The sequence below is a fragment of the Chaetodon auriga genome, chromosome 16, assembly GCF_051107435.1.
Source record: "Chaetodon auriga isolate fChaAug3 chromosome 16, fChaAug3.hap1, whole genome shotgun sequence".
Classification (NCBI taxonomy): Eukaryota; Metazoa; Chordata; class Actinopteri; order Chaetodontiformes; family Chaetodontidae; genus Chaetodon; species Chaetodon auriga.
The window spans coordinates 7,836,518-7,860,184 of NC_135089.1; the positions used below are offsets into that span (position 1 = coordinate 7,836,518).

The window sequence follows — 23,667 nt, forward strand, 5'->3', positions numbered from 1 at the left end:
GGATCATGACTGGGTATGAAAGGGGGCATCCTGGAAAGGCTCAGTCATTCACAAGCGAGGAAGGAGCGAGGTTCACTACCTTGTGAACACATGGTTGTATAAAGTATGTTACTACATGGGCTCAGGAACACTTTGTAATACTTTTGTCCTTACATTTCCCCACATTTTATACTTTTTTTGGCATCGGTTGTAAAGTTTTCAACAGGTAGGTCCTAACATTATAATTCTAATTATTATAATTAAAGCATTGAATAGAGCGTATTACAGAACCTTTGAGATCATATGTTACTTCACAGTCCCTTTGGTCCGCTTTTAGCAGTCCCTCCATCCAAATGAAAGACTACAGAGGACAAAGTGTCTACACATAAAAGCCTAAACCAGTTGAAAACAGTTTCCCTGCTAATGCTACTCAATGTGTCAATGTATCCAAGCCTTTATATCGACCTGAGTACAACTAAATAACTAACAACAAAATCAATACAAAATTTACCTTTATCGTGTATACCATTTATTTTCTCACAGCGGTACTTTTACACACAGCACTGTTCTTGAAAGGTGTTAACAAATCTGTTAACAGATTACATTTCTTATTCTACAATTACATGAAAGATTTCCTATGTGCACAGCCTGGCAGGCTTACGGGTTGTCTTGGCTTGACCATACTGTAGCCACACCAGTTCCATGTAAGTGGAAGAGTTCCAGGGTCTCTTCCGCTCATTAAGGAACATGGTTTTGCACTATCCAGATGTGTACAAGCATCCAGGCAGTGTTGTGCTCAGTGCCATCACAGAAAGGCCCATAAAGACTCAGTCAGCTGTATTCTTGGATCAGCTGGTTAAGAAGACGGGCACAGAAAGCAAGTGAAGCAGACTTTGAAAATAGCTCTGAGCTGGGAGAATATGGAACGTGGCATGCATGGGTGCCAGTGAGGGAGGCAGCCATGCAATGGCCAGTGGCACACTAGCACTGCAGTGTCACAAGACTGTAGCGAGATCGTCTTTGATTAGAGCTCTAAACATTGTGTGAGTCATGACTGCTTCCAAGATCATCACAGGCAAATGTCTCATCAATAGTGATGGGACTTGGAGGCGAGGTTTTACATTAAAGTTTTATTTGCTGCCATTGTTTATGAGGAGAGATTATTTCTGTCTCAAAGCGAAGACATTTCCCATCACAACAGACTGTTATACTGTAATAATTCCTGGCACCATCAAAGTGGCTCATCAGTTTTGATGAAACTTTGATGAAATGAACTTCAATAGCAGCATTTTTTCCTCCACTGGTTGTGAATGAGGGTTGCCTGGAAGAAAATATCCACTCATAACTATGTATAATATTCTATTGTATCCAGTCTTTTGAAATGCAAATGAAAAGGCTTCCAGTCATGAGTCTTGATTTGAATGAGTTTACCGAAAAAAAAAAAAAAAAAAACTAGCAACATTCTTTTTATTCCCCTTGACCCAGAGCAGGAGAGGCAGATATAGAAAATGAATGGCTGGCATATCCAGACGATACTCCCCAGAGAAAGGTGGGTGTTTGATAGGATTATACAGCTGAGCACTGTAAATAATTCAAACATGCCTTACACTGACATTGTTACAGAGATTAGATTCTGATTTTTCCTCAGTGTTGTCCTCAAAATTACCTGCTGAGATACATACATGCTGCAGGAAAGATGAAAAAGGAGCAAAATGCTTTTCGCTAGGTGCTTGCCATTTTCACAATGTTACCGTGTGCTAAGACACGTTATTTGAAAACATTTCAACCTGACAGCTCACTGCAGCATTAAGGAGACATAAAGAGGGAAATTGATGTTTTAATGAACCGTTATAAATTATAAACTCCTCAAACAGATGGACCTTCACCCCTGAGACAGGGATGCCTAAACATATTCAGAGTACATATTTAAGCACACAAACATACACACGGACGCACACACGCACGCACACATATCCAGATGGTCGCAGATCTCTTGGGACATTCAATTTCATTCAATCATATCAAGAAACCAAGGCATTTGCTTAATGGGTAAGGTGCCATAAAAACACACTCAGGATCGGGGCAAAGGCAATTATTAACCGCTCATGAACCAGAAAATGTCTAATTCATTCGCCTGCATGATAGTTCTCATGGTCTCTTACCAACCATTAATACGCCAAGACAGAGACATAGAACTTTTTCATGTCTGCATTAAACAGGAGAAACCCTTCTCTGTCAGCCTAAATTGAAATAAAAAAAACATAACAAGAAACAGGAACGAAACAGCTTTTTTTAGTTACAAAACACCTCTGCTGCCCTTTCTACATGTACTGTATGACCTCCCCACATGAGGCCAGGGAGTTTCATTTGAGGAGAGGAGGACTGAGAGCATTTAGCGCGAGGAGGGAATAAGACGTACTCAGAACTGTAACAGTGTCTCAACCTCTCCGTCTTCCTCATCACCTCTGAATCTGAGCACCATCCTTCCCACCCTGGAGGTGACTGACAGATGGGATCAGCCTGAACATCACTCAGAACAGCTCTCTACCTCCCGTCACCCCGGCAAAAACATATGATTTACCCCGGCCGTCCACACTGCATCCTCCACCTCTCACCATCGCTCACAGTCAAGAGTCCACAATTCAGCATCATTATACTTAATGTGACTCACACTCAAACATGTGCATCATTCACGTTTGGTTGAAACATTGCTCTCACATGCATGTCTACCTCCATCATCTCTCTCTTATTAATACAACATAGCCCTTGAGACAGGCTCTCAAAGTCCCACCTCCATCTGGACACCCCTTTCTGAAACCACTCAACTGTTTGTGTAGTTCATCACGTAAACACACACTAACTCACATGTTAGTATCTCCCCAATTCTTCATCATACCCCTCTGTCTTCTGCCATGTCACTCTCTCACATCTGTCATTTTATCTTTCTTTCTTACATTCACAAGAGGATGCATGAACAAATACAGTGCACACACACACACACACACACACACACAGTCACAGAAAAGCAAAGAAAGTCATACGCACACTGACAATCCGCTCCGAGGTGCCCCCTCTGGAGATGGTGGTCCCGTTGAGTCCCACCAGAGAGGGCAGAGTCTGAGACATCCAGTTGGTCACCATGGCCATGGTGCTGAGCACCGCCCCAATCTTTAGCATGGGAACACTCATGTTCGCTTCCTGTGGGGCCCCGGCGCAAACGGCCCTACAGCCAGCCCTACCCTGCCCTGCCCTGGACCTCGGTCCCAGTCAACCCCTCTCTGCTCCAGACAGCCTAGGCAGGGAACCAGCCAGTCAGCTTCTGCCTCAGCCTGAGCAGCAGCAGAGCCCCCAGAGCTGGTAAAGCACAGTTACCAGACTCACACACCACTGGCTCAGTCAAAGGGACAGCCAGAGACCGGTTAGAGGAGAGCCGCTCACATCCAACAGCATCACGCTGGAATCTTCCCTCTCAGAGTGACTGCCTCAGCCTCACCCCCACCCTCTCTCTCTCTCACTCTTTTTCCCTCTCTCTCACTACCTCACTCTCCCCTAGTCTCTCCCTTTCCCTCTCTCTCTCTCTCTCTCTCTCTTACCCTCTCTTCCTCAAGATGCAGAGCTGCGCATTGGCTGCCTCCCTGTCTCATCCCCTCCCAATCAGCCTCTGCTCTCTCCTTGCCAGCCCTGTTTTGCATGCATGTATCCATTCTTTTCCTTTCCTCTCTTTCTCTGACATTTGGATGTTCTTTTATGACTCACATCTTGGTGTGTGTGTGCACACATTTCTGAGGCGTGGAGATCAGAGAGAGACAGATTTCAGAGGGTTGATCTGTGCCTCTATTATGTGACATGTGTGCGCTCAGGGCATCATAGGCACAGTAGACTGTCCTACAGACTCATCACTGGATGGAGGCTATAGAGGGGTGGGTGAATAGATGTAAGGTTGGCCAGGGGCTAATGAACAAAGACATGGGCAGGTAGTTCAGCAAAGTATTAATGTGGGAGAGATCCAGGTACTCCTGCCCATGGCTGCTTTTGACAGCTTATCCATCATTCTGCTTCATGACATATCTTAAATCAGGCTGTAGCTCTTAAAGTGACACAAGTGCAAATTTGGATGAAGACTGAATTGATGCAAATAATGGAATCATGGTTTGTGGGAGGTATCAATATACTTTGAATGTAAAGCTTGGATTTGCCCACCTTGCTGGTATAGCATGCTTTCCCTAAATAAGGGGGATTACAGGTTATTTTTTGAGTGGTATATATATATATATTTACCATTGTTTTATTGCTGTAATCCAAATGGCTTTTACTTTCAGCACAATCACAGTAGGTAAGGGAGTATCAGATATCATACCAATGGCTTTGCTGTAAATTTGGTGTCATTGAACCTCAGAGACTATGCCTCAAGCCTGATTTGAGGATGGACTCCAGACGTGTTCTGAAGTTCAGATTGACCCTTTGGATGTGGTGTGTGTATTTTCTCTCCAAATCATAGCTGTCTATATTTGCCAGTCATATCTGGAGGGTGTCTAAAATTTGTTCTTGAAGTTTGACGTCTCTCCTTGCAATAATTTTCCGGCAAGATACTGGGCCGCTGGCAGTGTCACGTCGAGTCCTAAACAGCCATGCATAATGATGACAGAATGGCCTACTCAGACAAAACGGCCAGGTCATCTCCATTTCTTGCCTGGTTCCTGGTTTGCTGACTTATTCATTTTGTCAGCCATTGATGGGCTCCCCTCCCCACCCAGTCACATTGGGTGAGTGATATGGGCTCCTCTGTGTGGGGTGTACTGATATGTGAAGTGATATGAGAAGAGACAGCTTTCTGAGCCCCATCCAAAAAATGTCAGCCCTCCTCAGCTCACCTGCTGGCTCCCACATCAGGCTCGTCCTTGTCGGCACCTCCATTTCTGCAGCAAGACTGTCCCCATGTGGTTACCAGTGGAAAAGCACTCAAGGCACAGCCAGAGAGTCAGCCAGTGCCTGTCATCGTTGTTGTGCAATACTGAACCTGGTGACAGGTAGTTGTCACTTTATGAGAATGTGTCAAGAAGATATAAGAGGGAAGGTGGCAGCACAGTTTAGAATCACACTATTCCATCTCTAACAGCGATTATAGGGAGCCAAAAAGGTTCAATGCCAAGTAATAACCCACACAAACACACTGCTGATGGTTTCTTGGTAATACCAGGGTCCAGGGGCATGCTGGAAATGGACTGGTGGGAAGTATGAAATCATGTATATCATGTCATTTCATTTGACATGTGATTCATTATTTACTAAAAAGTTGATTTAGGTCTACTGCTAAAGTAAGTGTATCGGATGAATGAATATACTGTCCATGTAAATATTCACAAGGAAATTCTATATTTAAATGCAGCGGTGTTTACTTGTGGTTTTTGCTTGCAAGCTTTGTGTGGGTTAGGAAAGCTGTGTCTAAGTAATGTGCCTTATTATATATTTCCTTTAAAACGGCGTCTAAAGAGAATGCAGTAATTGTCATATTCACAGGGTGGCAGCAAAGATTTAAACATGGATATCGACGTCCCTTATCCTTCTATCTGTATTTTACCAGCCTCCTGTTTATTTTTGCGTTTTCTTCCAGTGCCCTTAGTTTGACTGCCAAATATGTGCTCAATAATGGCTTCTGCAGTAGTTGAATAAAACATAAAATGCAAAGACAGCAAACACACACACACACACACACACACACACACACACACACACACACACACACGCACACATACACACTACTCTGCCCTATTTGACATAATGCATTTCCTTGCCTGTACCAGACTGCTTCTGTCATCCACACATCTTGTCCCTTGTCTTGCTCTCACCTTAATGGTTACTGACAACCCTTTCATGATTTAAAATTTTTATTAATACAGTATATTTATATTTACTTTTATTTATTAACTGATAATCCCAAATGTCCTGTCTGAAACATTTGAAAAATACATTTCAGTATCTGTTTATATCGACAGAGTGAATGGGAAATCCTCCACCTGGTGACCTGAGCCTCTGGGACCTGGGGAGCCCCTCCTGACCCTCTTTGCCCTTCCGATGTGAACCTGTCACCCCTGTCACTTACTCTTACACTAACCAGACCTAGCTGACATCTTTAAAATGTTGTATTTCCTAGCTTTTTAACAAGCTGTCTTATCATTGGAGGATTTTAAAATTATTTTACCTGTGCCCACCACAAACTACATCAGGACGTAGTTTGACCATTTCTTAATTTAAAACCAATTCCCCATCCTTGCAGAGCCTCAGTGACTGTTTGATAACAGAGGACGAGCCAGAATGTCCTGATTTTTCAAAAATATCATCACACAAAACTCAAATCGGTCCTCACGGTGTGTGTGTGTGTGTGTGTGTGTGTGTGTGTGTGTGTGTGTGTGTGTGTGTGTGAGACTGTTTATATATTTTGCTTTCTAATGATCACATTAATTATTTTCTGATCTTAAAATAACCCAGACTTCTTCTTCTCTCATTCTGATATACTAATCATCAATAGTCGGCAGACATAAATCAGTCTCAGCTTGTTACTATAGGGACTGTGGTCATGCACAGAAAGATTAAAATACAGTGAGATTTAGATTAGACATAAAGAAAAATATCATGAATAATTTTGTATTTATTCTCCTTGCTCTCTTTATTCCCTTTGTTATTCAGCTTGTCTTCTTATTTTGTAATATGAGAGTATACAACTGTTCTCTGCCTAGTTTCTACCGTATGCAGGCTGCACCTGCTGGGTGTACAATAACTGAAGCCAGAGAGGCTGCCATTAGAAACTCCCACTTCATATCTTCTTGGAGGTTTTCTCCTTTGCACTCCTTTTCCTCCTATTCAAAGGCACCTTTACATCAGAGACCATTGGAAATAACTTATGGATTTGCTTTAGCTGTGTTGAGTGGAGTGCACCTGAATTCTCTCAAACTTAAAATGCGTCTCACAGAGTGCAGGTCAGATGCCATCTTTTGTAAAATGATGGCCTAAATAAAGGATGAGAATAATAAGTGTGATGAGGACAATGTGCCGTACCTCAAAGAATTCCAGGCTCTGCCAATCATCTGTCTAATCACAGAGTCTGTTGGCAGAACAAGCTTTCATTAAATATTATCTAGAGAGGAAGTCAGCCATTTAACCTGTATTAATTTAATTCTTTTTGATTAATTTTCACAGCCATTCCTCATAATTTCCATTCTAATAATTGGCCAGCCTCATTTCGCTGCTACTCTGCTGTGTCATTATCTCCAATTCTCTGTCGCCACTCTCTGTTGTTCTTCTTCTCCATGAATTTTATTTAGCCTTTAACTCCTCTCACTCTCTCGGTCTCCCTGTTGTCTCTCTTGGCCCCTCTGGCAATGAGAAAAAATGGCATCATATCATGTGTTTCTCCTTTACCCTGCATGTGTCTTAGCTTTTACTATTTCCGTCCTAAGCTCACACATTTTCAGTTTTGATCTTAGCTGCCTTGTTGCATGCTTGGACTCAGATTTGCACTTTATATTATGGATACAATACTGTGGAACATCTACAAGCACACATGTCATGCAGCTTTTTGGTGCCTCCACACAGACATGCAAACATGGCCTTGTACTTTATCATATAAACATCTAAAAAAAAATCCACTCTGCTCTTAGCCTGTGGGCATGTTCTATAAAGGGCATTTTTAATCAGTTCAAATGGTGAAAATCCCCACCAACTGCAGAAATGGCAGCACACCCATTGATGGCAGTATAGCGCTACAAAGCCCTGAGGTCATAGGGACAAGCTCTGGGTGAGATAACAATACTGGGGAGGAGAAAGCACCAAACACTAGCCACATTCTCACCGAGCGCAAACACACAGCCAGCTACAGATTCACAGCTGAAATACAGGACCAAATTACACCTCAGCTAATTACACAGGCCTCCTTCATAATGATGCAGAGCTGTTTTGACTGAGCAGCGACGCTGCACACAAACCGAGCCCCCGCCTGAACTCCGAAAGATGCTGGAGTCATCGGGGTCTAAGAATACTGGCTATTTTTCTGAGTCATAATTCATTAATTAGATGATGGACATGGAGGCCCACTGCCTTCTAAATATATCAAGATCAAAATCAGCTTAAACAAAGTGTGACCTCATTACCATGGCAACTATTTAAATGGCATAAATAGGCTGTACCCCTGGGTTCAGGCAGGCAAACAGTGGTGTGCTTTCAACAAGGAGTCTTTAATCTATTAACGGCTCCTGTGGGCCTTTGATTAAGGAAACTCATCCGGGCTTTTACATTTTATAGTAGCGACTGAGACCACAGGGGGACTATAGAGTACACATGCATCGACCCCGGCATGCATAAAGTACAGAGAACACACCCTATCGAGTTGAATATGTTCAATAATTCAAACTGTGAGCATTCAGCACAAATGAAGTAGGATTTCTGTACCACTGAAGCAACTGACAGTATGTGAATCATGACATGATGATGCATGAAGACATGGCATGGCAGTCCATAACCTTGCATGGTCAACTTTCATGAGCACAGTTTTGCAAGATTAGGCACTACAACCACCTAAAGACATTAAAATAACCTTTTATTGTAAGGATTTGTGCATTTAACCTACAGTTAAACCTACAGTATGTGTGTTTTTACGTACATTCATGAAAAGCTTATATGTTCAAATGTCTCCATTTGTGTGTTTACATATGCATGCATAGATTTGTTTGTGTGTGTCAATTCTTCTCTGTGTATGTGTCCACTTGCACGAGCTACGCTTTCTCTCCACTGAGCTGTGAAATGTCTACAATACCCTCTAATGGTGGTTGCCACAGTGTTGTGTGAGAAACCCAGTTGAGCTGTGACATGCACGTAATATACACTATCTTGGTCACTATAGTATGAGGCAAAAGTAAGGAACAAACAGCACCACTGCCCGTGGCTCAACCCGGTAGTGCGTAAGTGTAATAATGGCTGTTAACAGGTGAGAATCTGTCCTTCCAGTGGCAAAGTATGAGAAAGAAAATCAATGCAGTAAGTGTGTCTGCCTGGCTGTATTGACTGTAACACACCTACAATACCCTGTGGTGAGTCCATGCATTGTCTTTACAGAGTAACAAGTAGAGTGCATCTAATCAGCCCGCACAGTAGACAAGGAGACACATTTAAAATACACTACAATTCAAGAAACCTGTTATATTGATGTTTTTCATCTTTGCTTCAAAATGGCTATTTTAACTTAGATTAAAACAGCATAATTCAAACACAAAATGTATTATTTAGAGTTGACATTGTTTGGACCCCAATGAAGAATAATTAAGTGATTAAAACTTCCATTTAGTGAGTGCTCCCACAATGTTGCATGGCAAGGGAGAACACTGTTGTAACAATTTTAACCCAAATACTTTTCAACATTAAATGTTCTCCAGTCAAGAAAAGCATAAGTGATCCTCGATCATTGCTGAACCACAACGGTGCAATTGGGCTCTAAATATTTTGGGATATTTTGGGTTTTCCTTTGGGCCCTCTACAGTCAAGCTTGTTATAGGAATTAGTGTGTACTTGACACTGAACAACTGAAACTGTTCCTATTAAATTTAAATCTGTATCTGATTTTAACTCCAATTTATTTTTACCAGTCTTTGTCTCTGACTGCCCTTTCAATTGTCAGTCTGGCTGAACCATTGTACAAGCAATTTGTTCTCCATGTACAAAACATTGTTTTTTTCCCCCCCCCAAACCATTCATATAAAATCACATCAAACTGAAAAGAGGAACCTGAAAGACCATTCAAAAATATAGAGTAGTCCTCTCAGCCATCTGATTGTACCAAATCAAGCTTTTGAGATTTAACAGCAGTGAAGACAATTTATTATATGATCAAGTATGGATATTCCTTAACTGCTTGTATCTAATGCATACATGGTTATTTATAGGATATTAGGTATAAATGAATGGTTGAATATCAGATAGCTCAATCAGGGACAAGCAGGGTGCCACATTTTGCCTGAAGCTTGCAAAAGAAGAGGCTTGATCAAAGCAATAGACAAGAACTACATGCGGCAATCAGCTGCCATGCATTCTGCAGCACAGCATGGCCCTTTCCACTGTTCTGCACCTACTCAAGCCAACACTATCAGCTGAATACGACTCAGTGTAGCACTTCCTGTGGTAAATGTGCCCAGTTGAATTGCCCACACACACATAGAGGCACTCACACATACACACATGCATACAGACACGCAGTCACACACACAATTACTATCATCATTTCCTGGCTCCATGACCTGATTACCAATATCCCACAAAACTCACCCTTTTTTTGGATCTGACAGCAGAAAGCCACTGCCACATCCTGACCTTTTCTCCCACCCAGCTAATCAAACATTCTCTCTGTTGCGTAGGGAAATCTATTCCTGTAAATGGAGTAATTACTGACAGTAAATTGGGAGTCTTCAGCCAGGCAGAAAGGTAGCTGAGGCTCAAAGAAAACCCACTAATTGAGACTGCCCCCCATGGCCACTCGCCTCTTCAAAACGCCTGCCACTGAACTTGTGGTGCTGGCCTTGTCACTATCACCCACAATAATTGAGCTTTTTCATCCAGACGGTAACTTGTCTTCCGCAGAACGCTGGCTAACACATATTTTAGCAGCTTTCATGGCAGCTCAGTTTTAGACAGCACAACTGGTAAAAACCAATATATTTTGGCATGCTTATATTACAAATCTATATTAGGCCTCTATGAAGAATATTACATTTGCTGCTGAGAGCATTTTTGAATCTGCCCTGCTGGAGTTGAGTGCCATTCCATGGTCTTATTACTGTTCTGGCAAAGTGCTTTGTTTCATCAATGATGTATTCATCTATATCTGCGGAAGAGCTGAGAGCCAATCTTAGATGCCATGCACCTAGTGCCTTGTTAAATTGTTAGACTAAAGAGGCAAACAGTGAACAAAGTGTCTGCTTTTTCTCATTTGGTCTCTGTTTACAAATATCACGCAGTGACAGAGTCAAGGTATCGCCATGATTAGCTTATCACTGTGGTAGGTTTCAAAAGGGGAAAAATATGCCACAGAATTACACATGAGATAGACAAAAAGGTTATTGAAGAGACTGTGATGTTTAGGAGAGGCAGACAGAGAGAGAGAGAGAGAGAGAGAGAGAGAGAGAGAGAGAGAGAGAGAGAGAGAGAGAAACCGAAAAAGAGAGAAAAGGATGGTGATGCATTTGAAACTCCCTGAGGTGATGAATTTACATCTTGTCTGTTTTCTGCCACGTCGGCAACAGCGAAACTAACAGGACCAGAGAGAAGTGGTGAGGTCCTGCCAATTACAATCTGGTTGACTGAGAGTTTTCAGCAGCCAATTGTGGGAAAAAAAAAAAAAAAAATCTCAATGCTCTGCTTTCGACATGGTCAGGACGAACAATGAGCAGAACCCATCAGCTATAACTGTATATTCAGAACGAAATGACAGAACCAGCCTGCAGTGTTGTGTCCAGCTTCTTGTCAGAGCTCACACTGAAGCCTCCATTGGTATCCTCTGTCTTCAGGTCATTAATGCTCAGAGAAGCTGTAACATTTAATTAGGGACACATTATTAGTACAACACAGGCACAGTGTGCAGCGGAGAGAAATCCCAAAACAGCCCCTAACTGAATATTACATTTACAGCCACATGGAGTTACGGGCAAAAATGGATAGGAGAAACTTGGAGATAAACAAATTAGCTTGTCACTGTGTGCTTTTATAGAGTTTTGCCTTGCTTGTGGAAAGAGTAGAAAGAATTATTAGTATAAATAAACAGTCTTGTGTTAGCCTGCTTTGCTTGTACCTTCCCCCCAACACCTTGCCGATGATTCCAGCCATGTAATCGGCAAAATCTCATCTGAATCTCAAAACAAGGAGCCACTGATCCATTCAGTGATTAAACAAACAAATGAACAGGAAAATATCAACAAACGGGAGAAAATGAGTATACAGAGCAGAAAGGAGAAGGCTGTACATTGACTATTATAAAGGGGTAATATTCTGTGCTGTTGGCCGAGTGTGAGATGAGGAGCATTATGAGTGGGAAGTTGCTGGTGGGAGGAAGGAGGAGAGGTAGGCCGTAATGGTAAAGCGTGGCCATAGAGCCTGGTGCTTCACCACAGGGGGTTGCACTGGATCATCAGGCTGGCTGTCTCAGCAACAGATGCAATATTCAGCAGGTACACGGCAATGTAGTGACATGTCCTGCATTACTATCTAAATTCAGCTCTTCTACCAAAATGTAGATTCCATTGTGGGTTGTGTGTGTGCTTGGAAATATATGAGTTTACGTGTGGGTTATACACAGACAAACAGTTGCTGTGTGGATTTATATAAACAGGATGTCTGCTTCTTTGTCTGCAGGATTCCAGTTGATGCAGGATGTTGAGCGGCGCACTCTTCACTCTGAGCACGACGCAGATCTATGGTGCTTAATGATGATATTTGTGAGTGCAGCCTGGGAGATATGATATCAGAAAGGCCATCCCTTGCATTAATATTCCATGCAGCACAAGGAGGGAATGGGAGATGATTTTTCCCTTAAGGACGCGCTTCCTTTCCTAATCGTTAACATAAATATTTTCATTTTCTGTCTTTAAGACACAGCAGTCTGCGGCTCCAGCTCATTCCTCCTGGGACATATCATTGTTGACTATTGCCTGATTGCCTCGGGTAAAATGGACAAGAACGCATCCAAAATAAGACCCAACCTTGGAGCATAGGAGATTAGAATGACAGAAATATCCTTTAATAATGATTTTGAGAGGGTAAACCATTCTGACACCCACAGATTAAATCACTAATTTAAAATTTTAATGACACCATTGCAAGAGCCCACCTCTGCAAAAGAACTGTGTGTTTGTGTCAATTTGAAAAGCAAAGGCTTATGTATAAGGAGGACTCTATGCTCTTGTCCCTTGTAGTAATAATCTGACAATTTTTTAATTTCCTCTTGATGCTTTCCACTTAGTGGCACTTTCCTGCATCAACGGATTGTACCCACACACTTGCTTCGCGGTGTAAATCTATTCTAAAGTATCTAATATTATGCAGAGGTACAAATCAGTTTGAGCTGAGTCTCACTGTTCACATTTAATAGTGTTGTTCAGGGCTGTTTGGGTAAGATCAACACAGATTTAGGCACGGCAGCTGCAGATATCGATCCAGAACATACCAAGTAGAAAAATGTGCCTGACAAGTGAGAAGTACTCTTCTCTGAAGATCCCCGCACCAGCTCACTGCATGCTGTTACTTTCACTGAGAGGAGTAAGAGATGAGAGCTGGGCCTGAGAGGGCCAGTAGCCTGAGGCACTAAGGCTTAAAGAGAGAGACCTCTCCTGAATACCTATTCATCACATCACCATTAGTGTGGCTGAAGCACTCAGCTCTGCTGCTAAAAAATATAACAAGGATTAATGCATTAGATCCAATACTATAGCATGGCCCGACATGATAGGGCTATCATAGATGCATCAAATACAGCTGAGCAAAGTCTTCAACCTGCATCCTTTTCTCACCCTGTGACGCAGAGAGATGCAGACAGCTATACTGTAGCTACACATCTGCATGCACACAAACTCAGTAGAGTAGATAAGCAAGTACAGGCTCTAATCATCATGAGAGCAGGTTTTTATCAGAGCATGACGTTTCTTTTTTCCCCTCCCACTGAAATGCCATTCTAGATCATTTTCTTCTCTCATCTTGTCTGTCAACACTTCATCCTTTCTTCCTGCTGCTTCCGGTCTCTCTCTTGCCAGAGCGACAGGATGCTCATGCCATTGTTTTGTCATGGTCACAGCCGTATTGATTAAGCAATGTGGAGCTAATTAAGGACAATCTGCAAGGAGTGTCAGTGCCAGTGAGGGGAATAAAATCATGGTGATGGAGCGATAGGCCTCTAATTATTATTCTCCTTTTGGTTAGGATGCGAGAGATAATAACCCTGCAGGCACAGTCGGCAGGCACAGTCGGAAGGCACTCTCTCTGTCTATTTCTCCTGCCCGCAATCTCCAATTTTCATTTCCAGCAACTACACTCTGTCTTTTCCTCTTTCTCTCTTTCTTCACTTCCCAGCGATGCTGCCCTGCTCTGCTACTCCACTGGGCACTAATTCGAATCCAGACCACATCCTCTCACTTTGTACTCTGACACTGCCCACCTACCCTGATCACCACAGCATCTTAAGTTCACAGCATCTGTCGACAGCGTGTGTGAGGTGTTTATTTGCAATGCACATACAGTAAAACCTTTTTAATATAATACAACAGCTTTAACATCAATCTGATGCACATATGCATACCCACTGCCAAGCGTATTACTTAGGGACTAGACGGGCAAATGGATGCTTTCATTAGAGTATAGTAGAAATACATTTTGCTCTTTGTACAGGCTGTCTTTCTGTCTGAGGCTGCAGATTATTAAAAAGAGAAAGTGAATAAACGTTGTAGACTGAAATCTTCAGGGCAAGCTCAAGGCCATTGATCCAAAAGCATGCTTTGTTTGTTTGTTCCTATGCTCCAAATAATCAAATGGATCTAACGAGCAATGGATTCATGGTACTGCTGAATACACATGCCTCATTTTAAGAAAAGTTCCTTTCGACTAAAACGCTTATCTAAATCCAAGCCTTCTGATCTATGAAAAATTAATGAAAAAGTCAGCGTGTTACATCATTTCCCTCCAATTTTGTGTAATCCATCAAAGCTCGATCAAATTTCTTTCAGTAAATGTCATCAATGCTAGAGATGTAATTCCATTTTACTTTTTCTTTAATATGATAGTCAGTTCCTAATTAACAGAATATGTATGTATGACAGTCTCTATTTGTGACTCCTTCCAGATGTGGCATTCACATCCAGTGTTGCACACTACGGTGCCTGTGTGTGTTTTGTAGACTTGGAGAAATCCCAGGGGTTTAGAACCAGGCAACATAATGTAATGTAAGCTGGTGTTCCTTCTACTGGAGCATCTTGTTATCTCCCCTCTCCTACATGTAGTGTATCTCTAACAAAGGACCTCTCTTTCCTGCTCACCGTGGGGCTGCAGAGCGCAGCCCTGCCAGCCTGCTTGATATGCAGCAGTGTCTGGTAGCTGCTGGGCTCCCACGCCTCCCTGACTGGAGCCTTTAAGCCTTGGCGCAGTCAGAGAGAGCCTCCCTCATCAATGGCCCTACTGAGTGGCTGTGACAGTGCCACGCGGAAAACACATCGATTAAATGGTTCCTCTTGCCACCCGCTTCTGACGCGCCACATAGCTCTCATCCTTCGTTCCCCAAAATGAAAGCCCTGCAATTGAGTTAGCTTTCAACATATGAGGCAATGCTGTCACACTCATACATGGCGGTGAGGAGATGATTCTCTGGAATAGAGGTAGCAAAGATCATGTGAAATAGGAGGATAGGGAGGCAAGGTAACAAAAAAGAGATAAAAGAGAGAGAGAGGTAGAAAGAGAGAAAGAGGCACAGAACAGTCTGAGGAGTTCAACCAAGATTTACTTTGTTATCCCCTCATTCAGTGTCAGTTGCTGCTACAACTCTCAACTCCATAACATGTATGTGAGAAATCTGCAATTTACAAGGGCTTTTCGAAGAGATAACTATGCTGCGTAAAATCTCTGACAAGGAACCGGACATAAAAACCAAACGTTTTTAAAGGAAACAAGATTTCCTGGGACAGTGGTATGTTGTCCGGCCATGTGATCAAGCAGGTGGAGGCAGAATCTGTCTGACATTTGAGAATGCATAACACTCTCTGATATGGGATGTGTGTCCTCCGATAAAAGCGAAGAGATGTGAAGAGCACCGTTCAAGTAGCAGCTTGCCCAATCTGCTCAGTCTTATGAAAGCTTTTGTATCAGAGCGGGAAGAGGAGCTCTAGGCGCAACAGCCATATTTATATTCCAATCTTCTACACAGAAACCCACATTGCCAGGCTCATAAAAGATTCATCGAGCAGGGGAAAGCAAGGTCGTACAGAAAACTGGTCAGGAGGTGCCTACTGCAATGCAAAAAAGAGCACTTGGACAAAAAAATTATCCCATGGTGTCCCATGGTGGCAGTTACTAGGGAAGCATGCGTTGTTACCCTTATTAGTGGTGGCAACATGTCCAGCACTGACCAGATGACCAAGCATGTCTGTGCTCTAATTGGCATCTGTCACTCATACTACAGCCATGTTTGTGGGTATCGATTCAATGCGTTGTTTGGCTCTTTGCCTATTGTGGATCCCATGGCTGACATGTTTGTGAACTAGACAGCAAAGGGGAGGGAGACAGGGAGACAAAGAAAATGTGTGTGCGAAAGAGAGTGCGTGTGTGCGCGTGCATGCGTGTGCCTGTTCTGGGTGTTGTCAGAGAAATGTCACTCTTGCTTAGAGTCACAGACATAAACCTCTGGGAGTCCTGCACCCTCCAGCACACTCACACAGATGGAAAGAGAGAAAGTGGGAGAGGGAATGCGATATAGGGATGATATTCATCCCACCAGTCAGGCTGATCCTTCCATACACCATTGATAGCAAGCGTACAAATGACATCCTATACATTATATGAGTGCACTTAATGTTTTGAGAAATTATTTTTGCATCAGTCAGTCATTGTGAAATTGTCTGGAAGAGAGAATTAGGGTCAAAAAGGGACACTGCAGGGCTCAGGGGACACATGTAAATCTGCTTTTCCTTCATCCTGCATGTATAAAAAAGTAATCAGTCCCGGAGTATACAGCTGGCTGCTGGTTAGCTGCCAGGTTAACCATGTCTGTATAAATGAGAAAGCTCTACCAACTGTATTTAGTCCTCAGTCCCAAAAGACCTTAAAGACCTTTCTAATGACGATTATGAGCTGCCCTAGAGTCAGCCAGCTCAGTCCATGGGATTGTTAATGGTCATTTTAGGCCAACAGGCCGTTGGGTTTTCAACAAGACAGAAAACAGCATCAGAGGTCATTCAGAGTCCGTACAACCCTGGAGCATAAGTAGTGGTCAGTCTGTAACTCTGAATGAGGAAGTGGTCATTTAGAACATGGACAAAATACCAAGGTTATCAAACTTTCCAATCTGACTTTGACAATCCCAGTTTGAAGCGAGAGTATCCCTTGATCTTTGAAGTATGTGCAAAGTACTTAAATTCCCATTGTTGCAACAAGAGAGGTCCCATGCAGATGGCAGTTAAATAGCCCACCTACTCTATGATTTCAAAGCTTAAAATAAACACAACTCAAACGATCAGGTTTCCTCTGTAGGAGTGTCAATCAGTGGGGACTGAGGGGCATTGTGACATTTAGTTTACAATGCTAGAAAGGGCTGATATGAATACCAATGATACGTCATAGACAGTATTATAGCCTGCAGCTGTTTTTTTTTTTGTTTGTTTTTTAATATGCTGCGTGGAGCTAAGATCACAGTTTTGTGTCAGGGAGGTTATGTGTGTTTGCATATGTACACATACATAAAGGGCACTCCAGTTGAAAAGGTAAGCCAGTGCTGACACACTCTTTCTACCTCAGGGGCCGACCATGACAGGGACACAGTGTTAGTCTGACAGTCAGGCCAATGACCTCACATGCTTCTCTACCTGGCGGTCCATCTGTTAACCAATTACCACACAGACCGCTGCCTGCCTTCGTGCCTCATCTAAGGCAGTAAAATCAGTCACCCATTTCGCCTTGGTTCGCACCGCAAAAAAAGCTCACTGCAATCATCACACGCTAATATCACCCCTGTGTGAGTCATTTAGAACCGCATTTAGAAAACTGACCCAGAAACAGGTACGTCGTCATCAAAAACCAAACCACTCACACAGGCACACAAACCTTTCAGTCCATTAAAAAACACACATGCTAACCACCCCTTGATCTACCATACATACACACACTCTACTTGTGAGGAAATTACACACGCTGACTTACTTCAACTCCAAACCATAAACACCACATGTTTCACACTTTAAAATAAACTTCAAACCAGTGAACTTTAACCTTAAAATAAAGTCTTACTCCAAAAATTAATGGTTAACCTTTTGAAGACCAAAGTTTGCTCCCAGATGGGAGGTGTGTCCCCACAATGTCACTCTGTGTACAGATTATTTGTCCCTACAAACACACGCACACGGCTCTGATGATGAAGCAGCAGGCTACATGAAAGCACATCAAACATTAAGATGAGAGAGAGAACAGCGGACAGCACAAAGGCTCAATAGCTCTCTGTGCTCCGGCCCCCTTTCTTAAGTCGTATCTCTTCTATGAAACAAATCTCTTTACAGTGGTATGATTCTGACTCACACAATGTGGTATCATTATTGTGCACTGATTCGAGCTCTGCCCTAATCAGTCATGACACAAGCACATACTATTCAATCTCTTCAAGCAGCCCTGAATCAAGCATAATGCAACCTCATTATGTGTGGCTGATTGTGAAGCAGCACCTCTGTATATTAATGGGGAGTGCATGAAGGTGGACTCGCCCACATAGTGCTAGACATGATTGTTAGTGACTGACAGGCAACACAGAAATTAGGTCATGTGGGTTATCTTATTTTACAGTGCAAGAAACACACAAATGTTACACTAAGCTTGAATATTATTGACATTTATCAGGAAAACGTGGCTCATATTATCATCGGTATACTAGTCTGCTTAACATTACTAAGTGAGAAATCGAATGCTATGTGAACCACATGCAAAACATGTAATGTTCTCAAATTAGTTTTAAAGTTGTGTGTGTGTTGCCGTTTGACCTTCCCTGGGCTTGTGTGTCAGTGTCGTTCAGACAAGCGCTGGACCTGTTGTAGCATAGCGAGGTGATTTTAACAGTTCAGTCTGTGTCTTTGTCTCTCACTGGCAGATTTACACCCCTGCTCCTGCAGCTTTTCATTGGTTTAATTCTCTGTGTGGAGGTTAGGCTGCTGCTTGGCAGAGCACACTCTGTCCAGCCTGCTACCATAGTGTCCTTCCTCTTGGGAAGCGTAGACTCACATCTCTGTTCCTATTTGACTGTCATCCAGGTGTACGGGCTTGTTCCTCAATATTTCTAAAAGCCTTTAACAGGTAGGCTCACTGATAATAATGGCACAGGCAACATTTTTTTGTAAAGTGTATTTTACAAGGTTTGACAAGCTTCAGCGTTTAGGTAAGACTGCTGGGTAATATGCTTTTGGCGTGGGGACAGGGACAGAAATTTACCACAAGTGACTCCATTATACTCATGTCTGGGGGAGGGCTTTTATTGTGATCATGCTGCTTTGCTCTCATTGGACTGGCACCAGGAAAAGAGATTTTTGGCCAGAGGGTCACTGCCAGGTCGGTGGACTGTTTAAAGCTGTCTCGATTGGACATTAGCCAACCCCAGCTGTTTGTCCTGCCTGACTCTGATTGAGCCGAGGTCTGTCCTTGTTGTCCTCACATGTAGAGACATTGCAGATAGCGCTAGCATTAGGTCAGCTAGTTTCTTTCCATCACTTTGCCTCCGTTTGTTTTGTGTCAGGCCATATATATGGTGTTAATAATACTGCCATAAAGCTAAGACAGTCTTCTTAGTATGGCATTATCATAACTACTGTTTCATTTGTGCCAACCATCTGAATTTAGTGACACTTATATTACACCACTAAAGTACTGTATAATTAGCTCAGTGTAAATAAACTAAATTGTGCCAAATGATGTTTTAAACAGCAACGTGATTTACAAGTGGTCGTTCCTTTACAGGACTTGTCTTTTAGCTATAAATCGACCTCAGCTGGGAGAGTTTCTGGTGCAATCATCACACCAATCTAGGATGAGGAAACACAACTTAACAAGGTCCTAAATGGTAGCCTGTTCGAACTGATTGTTTATCGTGATCCCTGGTGAGAGAAAGGATCAAGTAAATTACTGAAAAATCTAGCCAATTGCTTACACAGGCTTCTGTCTCCCTCTTTGAGAATGGCAAGCAATTAGGTTTTTTCCCCCCACTGCACTTGGTGTTTGAACAGAAAAACACCAAAGCAAGCGTTCACTTCACTCTCCATCACTCTCAACCATGCCTGTGTTGGGACTCTTCGAGACCAGAGATCTTAAACCAATAACTGTATTCCCTTTGCACTCTATTGCTCCAGTGGGACCCCAACAAAAAAAATGTTTGCCTCCAAACCTGAGTGTGAATCTTTCAAGCACATGAAACAATCTTTATTCTCGACATCTTAAGCAGAAATTGAACAGCTGCAGAAAACGAAACAATGAAATCTTTTGTCCCCTTGAACAATATTACCTTTCTCCTCAGTCAGACTCCAGCAAGCTTTTTAAATCAGTTTGACGGTTAGACAGGAATACTCATGGAACACTCATATTTGTGATCAGAAAACAAGTACCTGATATTATTCAAAGTCTTTGTTTTTAGCAAGAAGTTATATTTATTCATGAAGATTCAGGGCAACTGTCACCAACTGAATTCAAAGTTATCTTATTTGTGATAAAAAGCCATTCACACTGACTTTTCTTGTACTTCTTATTTTTCTGATCATCTCATAGTTCACACATTAAGTCCAAATCTACATACAGTAAATGGAGCATCTTCTATTTAAGATAAATTGCACTGTGCATGAGAATTTCTGCTGTTGCACCAAATCTACAGTCTGAGCAATCAGTATTAAGCTATTCATATTAACCAGAGTAATGAAACAGATGCTGAGTTTCACAGAAAATTTCTTATAATCCACGCTATGCCATATAGTTTCTATGTCCTGACTGATGACATGCATCTCATTTTCACGTAACATTTGGTATATGTGGAAACTATTTGCTAAAATAATATACAATAAACAAGGTGAATTTAAAATACATATTTTAGATATTGTGAATACATTTAGAAAAAGTCACTTTTTAAAAATTAGTCTTGCTTAGATCTGCAGCAATATGACTGCCCTGTTAAAGAGGAAGCCAAGTACAATACAGGTGCAGTATACTATACAGTCCATGGGTGTATAGTACATGAATTACTTAGAAATGCACACACCCACACATATACACACATGCATGAATGCACTTGACAGACACATAAATGTTTATATATGTGTGACCTGTCATGTGTGGCTTGATGTACACACCATAGCAAGACATCTGTGCCAAGGTCAAGCAGGTGCCCATCTGTATCAGTAACACTAGGGACCCCTGAGCTTTATGAGTACTTAACAAACCCATGCAGTGAATGAACACGTGCATCTGTCTCATTACAGCCCTCTAAATATTTCATACAGGCCTGTGCTGAGAATATGGATGAAAATACATGGATGTCTCAACTCCACTGGTGTGAGTGTTACCCTCATTGCAGCAGATACGCAAAAAGTCATCAATTCTTTATGTTGCCGTGCAATCTCAAGGAGACGGGTGGCATCATATTTTCCTTCAGACCTTTAAATATTTAATGTAAACACTTACAACAAATTGTCCCCCAAGGCCAATTACAGTATGAACCCACTGAAGAAGCGCTTGAGTTATGATAGTAAGTCATCAGCTACATTTACAGTGTCACATTCGCAAGTGTTTCACAGTGACATTTATTCCTCTTCATTTATTGAAGAACATTCATGGCACTGTGTTAATGTTTGCAGGATAGACAAGTTTTGTGACTCAGACTTTTACTTGAGGGGTTAGAATGAGTTTTTAGATTAGGTTTTAAAAAGTCAGCTAAAATTCAGTTGTTAAATTAGTTATTAAGCATCAGGAAACGTAATAACTAATTTCATTTAAAGGAGGTTAAAGAGGCGCATGAACACATCTTCATGGTATATTTTGTGGTAGTCGGCAGCCAGGGATGTGTTCAATTTTAAGTTAGAGGCCTGGAAACTCCTGCACCTTGTTTTATACCACTCAAAATGAAATCAATTTGTTTTCCTCTAAGACCATCTGTGCTGTACATGTTATACTTTGAACCCAACACACAGGTGTATGGACAGCCTGTTCATGCAGCGTACCTCCTGTAGACTAAAAACACAACCTAGCTTCTACTTCTGTTAAAGGTCAACTGCAATGTCCACCTGCCCTGTAGACATGACATATAAAACATTAATGTACCCTGCAACATATGGCCTTTACTGCGTCTCCATGTTACAGCATAATTGTTAGCACAACTAGTATTTTAGTCTGAGAATTTGCAACAGTGGGCCGCATATAATTTGAATATAGTGACAGTACGTAATCACAGACAGTGATCCACCTGCTCCAAAACATATACTAGCTGCAGCAAACTGCATTATTCAGGGGCTTTAGAGATGGAACAACTGGGGCCCATGGAAGTCTTAATCCACAGGATCCCAAAAGAAGAATCTTAGTTTGTCTCTGCGTCGCATGAGGGACCACCCTGGATCCCACTCACTGCTATTGTTCATCCCTAATGTCCCTTTCATAAACAATATATTGTTCATATATTCATTGCTGTTCCATTTGTTTATCTCCCTAGCAGATTTTATATTTAGCGTTGTTTTCGTGAGGACCTGCGATCTGTCTGGTGGCCTTCGCCAAATGGTGATACTCACCGCCAACGTAGGAGGAGGCGCTGTCTGTGGTGCTAAATTGACTCAGACTGCTGTTTTTAACCGAAGGCGCGACACGGCGCTGTCCCTGGTCCTGAATATAATGCCGCATGGAGCTAAAGGTGCGAAACGGCGCTGTCCAATATTCATGCCCCTTTCTACACTCCTAAGTAACAGACAGATTGTAGCTACATTATCAGCAGACCTTACACTTTCTAAGCTGTCATGGGTTACGCTCAACACTGCGTGCTGACCAGCTGAAGCCCCACAAGTTCAAAAGCTCCAGCCTTGACTGAAAGCTTTTCTGGGTCAAATAATTTACCGACCTTCACTTCAATTTACAACTGTCACATCAAAGCTCGTCATTTTTACCAAAGGGACACGTCTTTTCTCGAGTGTCATGCACTACAGCACGCCACACACTCACACACGCATCACACATCTCCAGAATCTACAACCGTTTGCTGGCACTTGTCTGATACACTACTAATTACGCACGGCTTGTATTCACAGCCACAAATCACACATAGATCGTGTAAACAAACGGTCAGTGTTGCCATTCACTGCTCGGTCTCTTCAGCTTCATCAGCGCTAAAGTGCTTCACGGGGAGCCCCTGGACCTCTCCATCACTGATGTAGAGGTAGATAGAAAGGTGTGTAAACAACGACCTCCGGGGCAGCAACCGCATCACAGCTTCCAGAAATCAATTCTGCTGTTTTACTTTCCCCCTTACGACAACGTCCTGATAATGCAACCATCATTTGTTCCGCTCATTGTGCTTTATATCACATTTCACAGCATGATTTATGTCGTAAAAAATGTGACAGTTCAATTGCCGGGAAGTGAATCGAGTTCAGGCGGATTTACCGTCAACTACATCTCTGCTTATTGTCAAATCTTCCTTCAACTTTCTACCTTCGCGTCAGTGCCTCTCATCAGGTTGCATACCTTCAGAACAATAGCAATTCTCCTGTTTAATGCTGCCACATGCAAACAGTCTTCGCGCTGACTTAACATTATATTTCCCTCCCCTTTAACTGTGATACAGCCCTTAGTGCAGGCGGTGGTTCTTAAATCACCAATATTTAGCAATTCATACACGGGCGACCAGCACTGCTTTAGGAACTTTTGAACAATGCTTACTAATGTCGTGCAAGCGTTTGTGCC

At 42.3% G+C, this 23,667-nt stretch overlaps 1 protein-coding gene across 2 annotated transcripts in view; it reads right to left on the bottom strand.

The window, feature by feature from the left end:
* The window catches only part of olfm2a (olfactomedin 2a), a 43,583-nt gene that overhangs the window by 19,396 nt on the left and 520 nt on the right, over positions 1 to 23,667 (bottom strand). Inside the window, exon 1 of one of the 2 annotated variants that reach the window (XM_076752581.1) lies at positions 3,025 to 3,608. The exons of the other annotated variant lie outside the window; for it this stretch is intronic. Within the exon in view, the coding sequence (XP_076608696.1) occupies positions 3,025 to 3,168 (144 nt within the window). The 5' untranslated portion in view covers positions 3,169 to 3,608. Of the gene's footprint in view, positions 1 to 3,024; positions 3,609 to 23,667 lie in introns of those variants that run through there. 2 annotated transcript variants of the gene reach the window in all.